General features: G+C 38.2%; 1 protein-coding gene across 3 annotated transcripts; it reads left to right on the top strand.

Annotated features, from left to right (window-relative positions):
- Nucleotides 1-28: 28 nt before the first annotated feature.
- LOC132205312 (PAX-interacting protein 1-like) lies at nucleotides 29-6,696 on the top strand. Of its 3 annotated transcripts, none has more exons than XM_059634285.1 (21): nucleotides 29-191; nucleotides 341-525; nucleotides 680-857; nucleotides 912-1,183; nucleotides 1,251-1,734; nucleotides 1,851-2,052; nucleotides 2,162-2,350; nucleotides 2,400-2,818; nucleotides 2,878-3,078; nucleotides 3,297-3,737; nucleotides 3,871-4,014; nucleotides 4,064-4,210; nucleotides 4,326-4,659; nucleotides 4,711-5,008; nucleotides 5,065-5,214; nucleotides 5,265-5,446; nucleotides 5,505-5,800; nucleotides 5,855-6,026; nucleotides 6,085-6,185; nucleotides 6,241-6,448; nucleotides 6,510-6,696. In XM_059634285.1, exons 1-21 carry the CDS (start codon nucleotides 99-101, stop codon nucleotides 6,593-6,595), a joined length of 4,782 nt encoding a protein of 1,593 aa, XP_059490268.1. In that variant the 5' UTR covers nucleotides 29-98; the 3' UTR covers nucleotides 6,596-6,696. The 3 variants fall into 3 exon arrangements, with proteins under 3 accessions (XP_059490268.1, XP_059490269.1, XP_059490267.1); XM_059634286.1 differs by having other exon boundaries at nucleotides 2,872-3,078; nucleotides 4,082-4,210; XM_059634284.1 differs by having other exon boundaries at nucleotides 2,872-3,078.
- The last annotated feature ends 7,444 nt before the right edge of the window (nucleotides 6,697-14,140 follow it).

Raw genomic sequence — 14,140 nt, 5'->3', positions numbered from 1 at the left:
CAAAATAAAAAATAAATAAATTTGCAAAGATGGCGGAATAATGAGCTGATGTTCTTTGTCAAACATTTAGTTTTTACCGTTTTCAACTCTCGTTCAGTATGAAAATCACTGACGACTTTGAGTCAATTGAATTGACTGAACCAATTTTTAAAGATGTGAAATATTTCGTCACCGGGAAACTACCACAGAAGGTAAAAAAGCAATCGTGTTTTCAGCCCCTTCAGAATTGTGTACAGTCGACTTTGTTTACCTTGTTCGATATTTTTTTATTGTATTTTTCATTAATTTTAATTATGTAATTATGTTACGATGAATACTAATTCTGACCATTCTAACGAAGGTAACTTCCTTGCTGAACGACGGAGGGGCGAAGAAAACTAATTATTTGAGCGAAATTGTAACCCTTTGCATTGCCGGCGAGGACTTTAACGAGAGCGAAATCGCTGAAGCAAAAGACATTTACGAAATCCAATCCGTTACCTGGAAATGGGTCATCCTGTCAGCAAGATGTGGAACCCTTCTGCCGTATCCTTGTCTAAAAAAACTTAAAATTTTCTGACTATACTTACAACTAAATAATTAAACTTAAATTTGAAAATTTTACTACACATAATCAACATTATACACTGTGTAAAGATTCTTGTGCAAATACATTATTTTCCTTCATTGCAACGTTCAGTGTCAAAGGTTTCCTGGCAGAAACAACGCAATTGTTCTCAGAAGTGGTCGCATGTGTTTCTTCACTGTCATCGGAGGACAACAATGCTCTTTGGGCAATGCTGAATTTCTATGGGGGAGAAATGGTCACAAAACTCTCCAAGTCATGCACTCACCTAATTGTTTCACGACCAACTGGGGTAATTATTTAATTAATTGGCTTTATTTAACTATTTTAAACATCAAATCTTTAGGCTAAATATGAAAAAGCCGTTCAAGAGAAGGAAAAAGGCCAGAAAATTGAAATCGTCACGCCTGACTGGATCATCGAGAGTGTCAAAAGCAAAAGCCGTTGCGATGAATCTCTATTCCATCCAAGCCTATTGATTTTGCCAGAAGACAAAAAGGCCAGTGATGGTCTGTCCTCATCAATTGCAGACATCACGGGCTTTGCAGAGCCTGAGGCCACTGAAGAATGCACCACTCCAACAGCAAAGCCTGCACCTCCAGTGTTGGATCCAAATAGGTGTTTATTTTAACCATTTTTGTGAAATTTATGCATTGGGTAACTTAATTAATCATCTATTTAATAGGTATGAGCGACTGATGGAAATGTTAGACCAAAGAAAACAGCAGGAGCAGCAAGTTAATGCAGCGCAACAGCAGTTGTCGAACATCCAACTTCAGCAGCAACAACTTTTGCAGCAGCAGAAACAGGCTCAAAAAATGCAGCAACAGACTCCGATTCAAAACCTTGAGGCTCTCCAGCAGCAGCAGCAGCAACAACAACAACCAGTAGTCCAAAGACCTCCCATGGCCCAGCAGCCACAAGTTATGCAACAGCAACAACCTCAAATTCCTCAACAGCCGCAGCAAATGCAGCCAGGGATGATTCCTCAGCAACAGCAGCAGAGGTTCCAATTCCAACAGCAACAGTACCAGCAGAGAATGCAACAAGGATCCATTATCCAGGGTCAGCAGGGCCCTCGGATTATGCTCACTCAGCAGCAGCTGCAGCAGCGAGCCATGCAGGGCAGCATGCAGTTTAGAGCACCTCGATACATCATTGCTGATGGGGTTCGTCCTTTCTTATTATTACTATCTATAAAATTTGTTATCTGCTACTTTTTTTACAAGAAAATTGCTTAATATTTATTACCCTTCTTAAAAATGGTTTGTTCTTTTATTTCTAGAAACAATATGTGATTAACTCGGCTCAGCAAGCGCAGCAAGTTGCAAATTTAGTGCAGGGTGTTCAAGGTGCTGTGCAGATGCAAGACCAACAGCAGCAGCCTATGCAGACACAAATGCAAGGGCAGCAAAATGTACAAGCGGTGCAGCCGCAGCAGCAACAACAGCATTTTGTAAATGCTCCCCAAATCCAGCAAGGAAATGGTATGATATTAAAATTTGAAATACATGTGACATAAACAGTAGAACGATATTTTCCCAATTCGTTAATTTTGCCTTTGATAAAATAATTATGTAATAAAATTTTCAATAGTTGCTGCAGGCCAAAACTGGCAGCAAGGGCAACCTCAACAACAATTTCAAATGCAACAGCAAGGCCCACCTCAACAGCAGCAGTTCCAAATGCAGCAAATGCAAGTTAACCAACAACAGCAAATGGCTATGCAACAGCAGCAGCAGCAACAACCCCAACAAGTCGGAGGTGGCATGCAGATGAATCAAGGTAATTAAAAGAAACTAAAGTTGGATTTTATCGATTTTATTTTTATTAGGTGTGCAACAAGTTGTGAATCAACTGCAAGGGCAAGCTGGACAGATGCAGCCCCAACAAGGTCAAATGCAGGGGCAAGGGACCCCCATTCAAGGCCAACACCCCATCCAGAATCAAATGCAGAGCCAAATTGTCCCGGTTCAAGGACAAATAGGGCCCCAAATCCAGGGCCAAGTTGGGCAGATCCAAGGCCAGGTGAACCAAATTCAAGGTCAGATGCAAGGCCAGCAGAACCAACAGCAACAGACAGCCCCACAGAGGCTCCTCTGGCAGCAGACGACCCCTCAAGGTCACAGGCAGTACTTCCAGCTCGACCCGCAGACCCACCAACAGTTGCAGGCCATGGACCCAGCCCAGAGACAGATTTTCATCCAAAAGCTGCAGAAGAGGCAGCAGCTCATCCAGATGCAACAGCAGCAGGTACAAAATTGGATTTTCTATTTAAATTATTGTAATTTCTTTGGGCACGTAAGGCTCAGGCTCGCCTCCAGCAGCAACAACAAGCAGGCGGAATTGCCATTCAGGGTGCCACCAGGCAGCCACTCACCCCACAACAGCAAGCTGCCCTCCGCCAGCAATTCCAGCAACAACAGCAGAGGCTCGGTTTGTCTCCGCAATGGCGAGAGGCAATTCCTAATCAGCAGGGTCCCCGCACAGTTCTCATTCAAGGACAACAACAGGTATGTAAATAAAGCTAACAATTCAATTGCAAAATAATGTTCAGCTCGATTAGCATTTGTTCCTTTTGATGTTCAACGAAGATAATTTATTTATGATTTAAATTGTTAAATATTTGGAAAAAGGAAAATAATGACATTTAGTTCATTTTCGTTCATTTTAAAATTTTTAATTTATTCTAAAATATAACAAAGTTGTTAATTGATTTTGTGGTTTTAAGATTGTGGTGCAAAGACCCCAACAGCCCATGGCTATTTCGTCACCTCAAGCAACACCTACCCCTGTCCAACAACAGCACTGGACCCCTGGAACTCCTGGGGCGCCTCAGCAACCTGCTGGTGTCGGCGCTCCTGTTCAGACAGTCCAAACAGCCGGGATTCAAACACCAGGCACTGCGATTATTCAAGGGGCCACTTTGCCCCAGGACGAGGCCCAACGCCAACTTCTTCTGCAAAGGCAGCAACAGCTTCGCCGACTGCAGCTCATGAAACAGCAGCAGCTGCAGGCCCAAGCCCAAGCGGGACAAGTGGTACAGGGACAAGTGGTTCAAGGCCAGGTTGTTCAGGGAGTCCAGGGTGGACAGGTGGTGCAGGGTCCTCGAATGGGCACCCCACCCTTTGCCGTTGCCCAGGGAGTTGTTCCAGGGCAAGTGCCTCAGCAGGTAATTGATTTTTATTTTTTAAATTCACTTGAGCGTCTTTTAATTTAGACGGTTTTAGTTTGAGCTAGATCTCTTAGAGTTCTTGGTGAGTTTATCTTAATTGAGATTTGACAAAGCAATTATTCATATTTAGGTCGTGGCCGCTCAGCAAGCGACCACTCCGGGTGAGGACGGTGCTTCGAGCAACAGTGCCCCAACAACACCGCAGCCAGCCACCGCTGATGGTCAGGTCGGGACGCCAACTCCACCTCAACAGCAACAGGCACAGTTCCAACAAGTAAGTCACCCTAGAGTAAGAAAACCAAGATATTTAAATTATTTTACAGCTTTTGGTAAATGCGAAGACCAAAACTGCACTTGCGAACATGCTTAGCAGTCGTCTCCAGAGTGGAGGGGCAGGTGAAGCGACCCCTGCCTCTGTCCAGCTACGCCTGATGACTCAGCAGCACCAACAACAGCAAAGGCCACCTCAGGTATTGGCTTGTTTTAATTCATTGTTTAAATTTTTTTTAGTCATTTAAAAATTTTTTACAAATTTTCACGCTTGATTTTAAATTTTTCCAAATAAATATTTAATGCTTTTTTTAGCCTGGCGTTGCGGGTCAGCCTGTCGCTATGGCCCCTCAACAAATACAGCAGCAACCAGTAGCCGCTGGGGTTGGAGTTGGTGTCAACAATCAAAACCAGCAGCAGTTTTTGCTCACATATCCACCAAGGGGCAGAGGCGCCGCAGGTCCAAATCAGCCTACCCAAGTTCTGGTTCGCAATGCCCAGGGCATTGTTCAGTACACGTCAACCAGAGTTTTGGCCTTAAATCAGCAAGGAGCTGCTAATGTTCAGCCAGAGGGAAGCCAGACCCCTACTCCGGGACCTCAGCCGACAATTCAAATCCAATTTTACGGACACAGTCCCAATATGAAAGGTAGCAGAAAATTTTTAAGTAAAAATTTTTGTTACTAATTTTTGTATCTAGTGCCTCCAAATTTGTGCCTTTTGGGATGCGTCTTCATGACTTCTGAGTATGCTGCCATGTATAGTAATGAAGAACTCGAGGCTTGGCGCAATCAGATTGTGAATCACGGTGGCGAAGTAGAGAACTTCTACAGCACAAGAGTCACACACGTTCTTTGTCCACATCAAAGATCGGCTCTCGCAACTCTTGCTGCTAGGGAGGGTAAACGGCTAGTTTCTGCCTTTTGGCTGAATGACGTCCTTCTGAAGCAGCGGATGCTTGCTCCTTGGCAGGCACTGCATCTTCCTCTGGCGTACAAGTAAAATAACAAATTATATGTACAATGGAAAAAGAAAAAACTTTTGTGTTTTTTAGTGAGGATACTCGTCCTTTGAAGAAATTCATCATCACTAGCTCTGGATTTACAGCAGAGGAAAAGGAGAGAATTAAGTACATTGTTACCACTCTTGGTGGCAGATACACACCTTACCTAACAAAGGAGAACAAAATTCTGATCTGCAGAAAGTAAATATGTTTTTTTTCTTTTTTCTCCATTTTCTAACAAATATTTCCAGAGCGGAGGGAAAGAAATATAACCAAGCAAGGCAGTGGCGCACCACAATTGTGAACGCTCATTGGCTGCATGAAATCATGCTAGGCCAGTTCCGAGCTTTACATGCTTCTGGCTATGCCAAGTACCAGCAGTTCAATGACAATCCCCTTGGCCTTGATTACTCAATCGTGCCCCATTTGATGCGTAAGTTTGTTATTTTCTTTGACCTTGGTGTTGGTATTAAATTGGAGAACGTTTTAAGTTGCATGGAAAGTGCCTGTGCCAATTTCACCTGAAAGTTTGGAGCGAGGGAAGTTGCTGCAGCAACAACACATTGCCTCAGGCCAGCTGAACAATCCAAAGAAACGACCAGCTCCTATTCCTATTGAGCAGGCTAACAAAATGGATAGGCCTGGCTCGAAAATTCTCAAAATGGAAGAACTTCAGCTGCCAAATGAAAATGGAGAGTTGCATCAACCCCCTCCTGCTCCAGAACAGAATAGTGCTGACAAAGTGTTTTTCCAACTTTCCTATGTTACTAAAAGAGAAGAGCTTCAGGTAAACTCATTTTATTATATAGTATTATCAAAAGTTAATTATTAAAATTTTTAGAAACAAGCGGAAGAGTTGGGAGGAGTGCTTACAAAAGACTATGACAAGCTTACCCATTTGGTAATGCGAGATGCAGAGAGAACTGAAAAACTCTTGTGTGCAGTGTCCAAGGCAAAGTATATCGTTAATGAAAAATGGCTATCGGAAAGTGCTGCACAACAGAAATTTTTAGGTATATATTCGTTAAATATATTGCGAAAATCAGAACTTCATAATTTTTATGATTTCAGATCCTGATCCTTACATTTTTTCCAACACCAATTTGGAGCAGCATTACAACTTTGGTTTTAAAGAACTGATGAAAAAGCCAAACAGGGACCAATTATTCAAGGTAGGATTTATTACTTAAAAATTTTCAGTCAATCACTTCAATATTTTCTTATCAGGACCGTGTATTCTACATCTCTCCTGGCTGCACGCCGGTTGTTCACGTAATCGAGGACATAATAATGTGTGCTGGCGGGCAGGTGGAGAAAAAGCGCCGTCCAGTCGCTCATGTTGTTGAAATGAACAAGGCCAACCCCAACTCTTATATCATCCTCTCCGACTCAAATGATCTCCATTTAGTCGTTGACTACATCAATGCAAACATAGGTTGGATATAACATGGAATTATTTGGTTGTTTATTCATGCTTGTATTGACTGATATTGCAGATATCTTTTCTGTGGAGATGGTGTACTCCAGCATCTTCAAACAAAGCCTGGATCTGACTGACCAACACAAAATTGTTTTAAGATGAACAAAGTGTTAAATTGTAAGTGTTTTTAATTTTTAACCAAACCGTATCTGGTTCATTTTGAGTTTGAAAAATAAATGACAGTTAAAATTTGTAAATTGGAATCAAGTGTATTTATTGGGAAGTGAATTATTCTACTGCATGCAACAATGCTGATTTGAACATGTTTTTATGGAACCGTTCAAGATTGATTCTCTCAGAATCGTTATACAATAATTATACAACTTGTTCACTTATTTGCCATTTAATTTTTCTGCGTCTGTCTCATGGTCTCATCATGTTTTTTTGTGTGTGTCGCCCAAAGCTGAATAGCCCATAAAAGGAAAGATTAAAAGGCAGTGAAGAAGCACTTTTATCCAAAGACCGGTAGCTAATTCTCATTGCGTCGCAAAAACTGTAATTTCACAACCTCATTGCGGTGTGGCTGTTTTTTGCCTAATTCCATTGGTAATCGCAAATCACGCTCATTTGGCACCTGCAGCGAAACTTCTCGAACGCCGCAAACGCACACGACGCGCAATTTCGATAATCGGGCATTATATATTCAGAAGTGGAAAAAAAACAGATGCAATTATTAGATATGCACCAGAGTGACCGCATTGGACGTGTCCTTGTGCAGAGGTCATTCAACCTCACCTGAGGACCAGAGAATCAGAGAAAATGCGCCGTCAGCCAAAACCAAAATGACATAATAAGCGATAACAAGCTCTCATGATGGGTTTCGATCAAATCCAATTTTCAATCCCAGGTCGATCGTGAATGGAAACCCGATCAGCCGAGATATTAACTTTTCGTTCTCTTATTATATTCCGGACGCTGTTTTGTCAGCTCCACTGCTTTTTTTCTATTTGAAATTTAATAAATCTCTAGCTGCCGGCTATACTTGATATTTGATGTAATGGGCCTCTCTCTAGCGCCTCATGAGCGAGATTTACTTGGAGATAATTTCCTTATCCTTTACTTCTTATGTTTTTACCGAACCTTACTCGTCCTTGGACGTGCGTCCGATTGCATGATTTTTCTTTCTCTCAATCGATTTGGTTTGGTAGATTATTACGAACGCTATCTCTTTCGATGGATCTTTTTGTTTTTCTGCACTTGACGAGAATCGTGCATTCAATTCTCCGGCGAGATCCATCGTCCCCGCGATGCATAATCTTGTGAACCACCGCTTTTTGATGTTTATTTTAAAATTACATCAATGCAAAGAAATTTGTTTAGAACGTTCCTGGTTTTCTCGCCAACCAATTAAAATGGAAAAAATTCTGTATTGAAAGCGGCTGCACAAGAATGGAACGTTCGTTCACCTTTATTTGCATTGGCAGTGCGCCATATATGTTTAGAAATTAAGTGACTTTTAACTTTCATCAGAGTTGCTGCCAAAGAATGAAAGGTTCGACTCTTCTCTTCCGGCGCCGCGCGATCATCATCAAAAAGTCAAAACATCAAGCGCTGAATTAAAACATGCACGTACATATCGACACTTGCATTTTTTTATCCGCCTTTCATTTTTTTTTTTAATACCATAGCTCAAAAAAGATATCCCACGCGGGCTTATCTCGACTCTCATCACACGTCAGTACAAACTCAAAGTGTACGTTTTCTTGCTCTTTATATTTTGGAAGGTACCTGAGGCGCAATTAGCGTTCTCCGTACCCGCACATAGAGAACGTTCACCTGCACGAAAAGGCAAACGTGACGCACCTCTTCTTCTCCTTTGAAGCGCCGAAAAAGATAATATGAGACTATATTCTAATTCCTTTTTGGTCAGGCGGTGAAAAAATCTTTTCAGACGACTGTTCGATTTATTTCGTTGATTACGTTCGTCCGGTGGAGCAAGAAATCGAAGAGGAGATTCGCCTCTCAATCGCGAAGAAAATTGCTGCAATCGGCAGCACAAAAATAATAACAGCAGGACCTTCGTCTTTTATACACATGGATGATCAAACTAGCTTCTCTGGCAGCTCAAAATTACTGCGTGATGGTGGACTTTCAACGTTCATTGAATAAAAGAACTTCAAATTCAGCTTCGTGGGTGGCGATATTTGTATCTTTTTTTACAATGTTAGGAATTCGTGAATAAAATTTGCAAAACGAGGTATATACAAAATCTTTGGTCCTGGCAATATAATACCTATTGAAAAATCAAAAGCAAGTTATATTTTATATTGTTAAATTTCTTTTGAAAAATATTTTCTTTAATATTTTCAAATACAAAATAAATAAAAATATGATTAAAAAATTCCTTCATTTTTATAATTTTATTGTGAAAGTGCTAAAATTGCACGTTTTTATTTGTCCTTGCCCTTTATGAATAATTATTCAGTTATTCACCATTGTAATTTTATATTTTTTACAATCTAAAATGTTGCAATCGTTCCTATTCAGTTGGCATATTTATGCAAATTAATTTTACAACTTATCATAATTATCTCACCTAAACCACCTGGTTTCATAAACGCGCAATGCGCCTGATATAATTGGTGGCATTTTAAGCTAATTACGTTCAACTGCATACCTTTTAATATAAAGTGCCTCTTGGCACTGCAATTAAAATTAAAGACCCTTGAAGAATCCAGAGAGTTGTGCCTGATGATAAAAAATAAGCATTAATTTATGTAATGGGATGGGATACAAAAAACTGTCTTACATACTGCAGATAATTACAAAAAAAAAGTTTACTGTCTCAAAAATTTTAATCAATTTAGTACATATGCATATTTTTGCAAGGAAAAATTACTTTACTCTCACACTTAACTTAAATTATCTTAATTAATCTTCAAAATTTCGGGCACTTTCATTCTTCTTATAGACCTTTTTCTAAAACTTGAATTGAGAATAAATAATTAAACTAGTATTTCTGGGAAAACATCACAAATAGTTATATCTTTAGATAAAAATATTAGATATATTAACATTATTAATTATAATTTTTAATTTAAATATTCTACATCAACGTCTAGTTTGATTTTTTTTATCGCAATCTTTTCCCGATTTCTTTTTTCATTATATTTGTAAATCGTCTGATGTAGGTGTAATTAGGTTTTCAAAAGTATGTCGCAAAACTACGTAGTTATACCAAGAAAATTCTCCAAGTTTAAAATATATTGATAGAGCTGTTGTACTGTGGATGTATCTTGTATCGCGACATGAATAAATTTAAACAACAGAATTAATCATTCATAATACAAAAAAAAAAAACGTTTGGCCTCCTTTGGTTTCTGCCACCTCCAAATATTCCGATCATGGCAGGCAAATAATTGAAGCCATTGAATCAAACAATTCAAATTAATCGTTGGGTGGAGCATTAGTAAAGTTAATTAAAATTCTCTAGCTGTGCGCGCAGCACTCCATTGTCAGCCGATGTTGACGATAATTGTAACAATTATAACGAACCGTGTCAAAGTTACTCGGCACATTTCTGATCAAAAGCCAGAGGCGCAAAAAGCTGCTGTCGGACGAATGCTCGCGCCTCGTGCTTTATCATATTACAATAATGCAGCCTGAAAACAAAATTACTTTCTACTCTGGTTGTGTGTACGTTTGGCTTTGATGAGGCGTAATAATCACTTTCACACACTCGTTGGTCGCACCACGTAATTAGCGTATAACGATTTCGAGCGGCGGAATGAACTGAGCACCAAAAACGCCCACCAAAATTTTAAACAGCGAAATAGCGTTGAAACGCTGCGCGCATGTTAATGAATATTAATTTGAAACGAGAATTTTACAGTTGAGAGCGAAGAGGTTGAGAACGTGAATGCATGCAAAAGTCTCTCTCATTTAAAATGCGCGTGAACTGTAGTATTAGAGCGCAGTTGTTAAAAATTGATGATGAAGTTTAATTGTTTAAATTGTTTTGATTCAATATTATAATTGTCCAATTTTGATTAAAAGTCTAGCTGGCTTTGCCTTTTTTAATTTTTACATTTTAATATAAAAAAAAAACTATTTTAAATGTACTCATATTTTTATTAGTTAAAGTCAAAATTAAACGCAGCAAGAATTTTTAAAGGTGGGAAAAAAATTCCAAAACAATTTTAAAAGCCAAAATTTCAAGTTTTAATTAGTAATCTAAATGCTCTTAAAACAGAAATAAATCAATCGTTTGATTAAAAAAAATGGCAGTCTGGATTACTTTAACTGATTTGAATGATTTTAAAACCTTTAAAATTCTGTTGATTTTTTCCCTCAAAAATATTCTCTAGTTTTTCCTAGGAATGCTGAAGCAAATAAATAAAATAATTCAATATGCTTGCTCCGTTTTAAGTGCAGCAACAGGTTGAACAGTTTTTAATGTTAGGGGTCTGAAAAGTGCATTGAGTGAAAGCTGCATATCTCTTCTCTGCGTTCACGCCGCTGCTCATCTTCAGCGGTACGGCTGCGTTATTTTGTTTTTCTTTTTTCCTAGTAAGGTCATCGTGGCGTGCGATAAAAAGTGCTGCGCGACCTTTGTGTTACATTAATTAGAGGCGTCGCGTCGAGCAGCGAAACACTTTCTCTGATATATTCATTCCCGCTGTCCCTGCGCGCTTATTTTTTGTGAACTTGGCTGATCACAATGGGATGAAATTAATTGCGTTCGCGTTTTGCATTTTACACGCATTGTTGTTTTGCACCACACAAACTCGCATCACGCACGTCAGTTAATTGAATTCAGACTACGGAGCGTGCTAATTTAATTATCTCGCAGATGCGATCTCAAGTTGGGAGATATTTGTTTCTTCACACTTTTGGAATGTGCAGTGCCCTGATTTACTTAACCAGTAGACAGAAAACAATCGAAAGTTTTAAAAAAGGTCTCCAAAATTAAATAGACATTTTTATAAGCCTTGCATAAATGAAAAAATTTAGTTCTGTATGAAACGAGAAAAAATAATTCAAAATTATATTTCATATTTAAATGGCGAAATTAATATAATATGTTAATTGCATTAAAAAGAAACAACAACATATATAAACCTCAGTGTAAATATTTAGAAAATATTTAAGACAAAAAGAACTAACAGTGAGGGCGACCAAATTAATTGACATTGATTTAAATTATTAATGATTAATTTTCTTCATTGTAAAGTTTAAAAATAGAAACTCAATTAAATTCTTACTTATGAGTATAATTCAGTTTAATTGACTGAATGAAGTATTTTTCTTAAATAGTTTAAAACAATTTGTTGATTGAATTAAGACCATAACGAGTCATGACTTCAAAATAAAAAGGGTAAATAAGCAGCTTTGAACGTAGCGCTGCTCAGGTTCAAACAGGCCAAAGGGCATTTTGTTAGAATCGTTTTCCCGGTATAGGTATAAAATTTAATTCTCTGGGAAAATTAGTTGGTCACGTATTAGATGCGCAGCTACCGCGATTCATTCTGTTATTTTTTTTTCTTGGTGCTCCTTTCGAGGCAGCCTTCAATAAAAGAAACAAACCACGGAAACGTTACGTCAATCGATTACTTGTGTTTAGAAGAAAAAAATCTCGTGTAATTGTGTCGGTTTATTTGCTCAATTCCAACAGCGATGCGTGCTCGCTCTTGTACTGTACAAATTGTTTGCTTGCTCATTTTCCCTAAACGTAAATTTGTTGCGTTATTATTGTGTATAGTTGCACTTTGCGGTCGTGCACTGCAGTAACACACACACAATCACAAATTGCAACCGCGTGCAGCGGCAACAATCAATAAAGCGCTGAATTACGGTACAGCGTCGGGCTGCACTCTCTGTGTTTGCTGCGCTCTCAGTGCCGTAATAAATGTATAAATAAACTAACAAGTGCACGCATCCAACTGATTACAGACCCCAAGTCTTTATGGAGCATTATCATTAACACGTTATGGTTGTCATTATTATTTTCAATTAGTTTGTTGGCGTTGAAGTCTGCTGGACATAATTATATGATTTATTATCGCTAAGTATTTAATTAAAATTTTGATAAAATTAAATCTTGAATTTAATTTTTTTTCATATAACCGCTATTTTGTCTAATATTTATTGTTCTTAAGAACTTCAAACAAACGCGCTGGCTAAACCGAGTCAATATTAAAAGTTGGATTCTTGGTGAAAATCGTGAATCATGAATTTGATTTATTTTTTCATTTATCCGCTATATTTTTATCGTTCTGGCGCTTCCAAGAACTTTAATCGAACGCGCTGGCCAAGCCAAGTCAATATTGAAAGTTGGATTCTTGGTGAAAATCATTAATTTTTTCTTTCATATTTTTAACATTATAGGTATTTAAATTCAATTTATTTAAAATCATAAAGAAGTTTGACAATGACAAAACTAATGTTTACTAATTAATCAATATTAGTTTGTCAGCAAAGATAAATTTTTTTATTGCTGTCTATGGATCGAATCACCTTTGCAATGTTTTAAAAAATATTTGCCATTCAACAAGGAAGTGCGTCAACGTGGAGAAATTATCTTGTATAATATGCATTCAATAAGTAAGAGTTGCCTTTTTGCTCTTGTGAATAGAAATAACTTTTAACGCCAAGGTTAAACGCCACCTCATTTTCTTTCATTTTTGTTCCAGTTGTAATTCATGATAAATCTTGCATTGCATAAATAAATTTGGCTCGGCGAAAATCGATCAATCAATCTCGGAAACCGCATCAAGGGGCGTTTGTCTAATATTTTATTCTTCTCGCGGCGCAGCTTTGCCAAAGCACAATTTACAAAGTGCGACCTACTTTCCCTGCTGGGCACATCCACTCACACACATGCATGCATTTGAACTGCGCTCTTTTACATTGTACAATGCTCGGCATGCACCCTTTCACTTGCTGCTTGTAATGGCAAATTGCGCGCTCGCTGCCTTTGTTCGAGAGCCCGATCTTTTTATTCGCAATCTTGATCATGCATTTCATCTGCGTCGATCGATGTAACTCCGTGGGAAATTCGAAAAGTCCTTCGATCGACGATGAAACTTCGATTAATAAAAGGAACATCCAGATATTCATGAGTTCCTGCAAAATTTAATTTAAGAAAAAAAATTGGTAATAAAACCATTTTAAACTTTTTTTTATAAAGGTGAGAAATAGATGAAAAATAATTGATGTATTGAAAAAAAATTAAAGATACTGAATAAAAATATGAAAATATTGCAAACACAAAAATGAACAAACATTGAGAGAATAGAAGCAAAAATACAACAAATATGGTGAAAAGTTGGTATACCTAAAATGGAATTAATAAAATTTCTATTCTTTTCTTTTTTCCATTTTACGACAGGCCTGGTCGATAAAGCCAAATGTAAAGAAATGGATATCAAGTTGCACTTGAGAAAAACATTTAGATGCCTTTAAACTTCTTTTATGTCGTGTGATTTATGGCAAAAGCAAAGGAGCGTAAAAATAAAATAAAATTCCTGAGAGTTTTTTTGGATTAAAAATTAAACTTTATTGTGGTGTTCTCTCTGTCAAAGGATTGGAAATGAGCCACAGCTACACAAAGTACATGCAAGACAAATGACTCTTGATCACATGAGAACTTAATTCACCTCTCGTGGCGACACAACTTTTTAAACGATCACTCGAGACGAAGAACTT

The sequence above is a fragment of the Neocloeon triangulifer genome, unplaced genomic scaffold (assembly GCF_031216515.1).
Source record: "Neocloeon triangulifer isolate White Clay Creek 2 clone unplaced genomic scaffold, ASM3121651v1 ptg000002l, whole genome shotgun sequence".
NCBI lineage: Eukaryota > Metazoa > Arthropoda > Insecta > Ephemeroptera > Baetidae > Neocloeon > Neocloeon triangulifer.
This window is presented reverse-complemented; position numbering and strand designations above follow the sequence as displayed.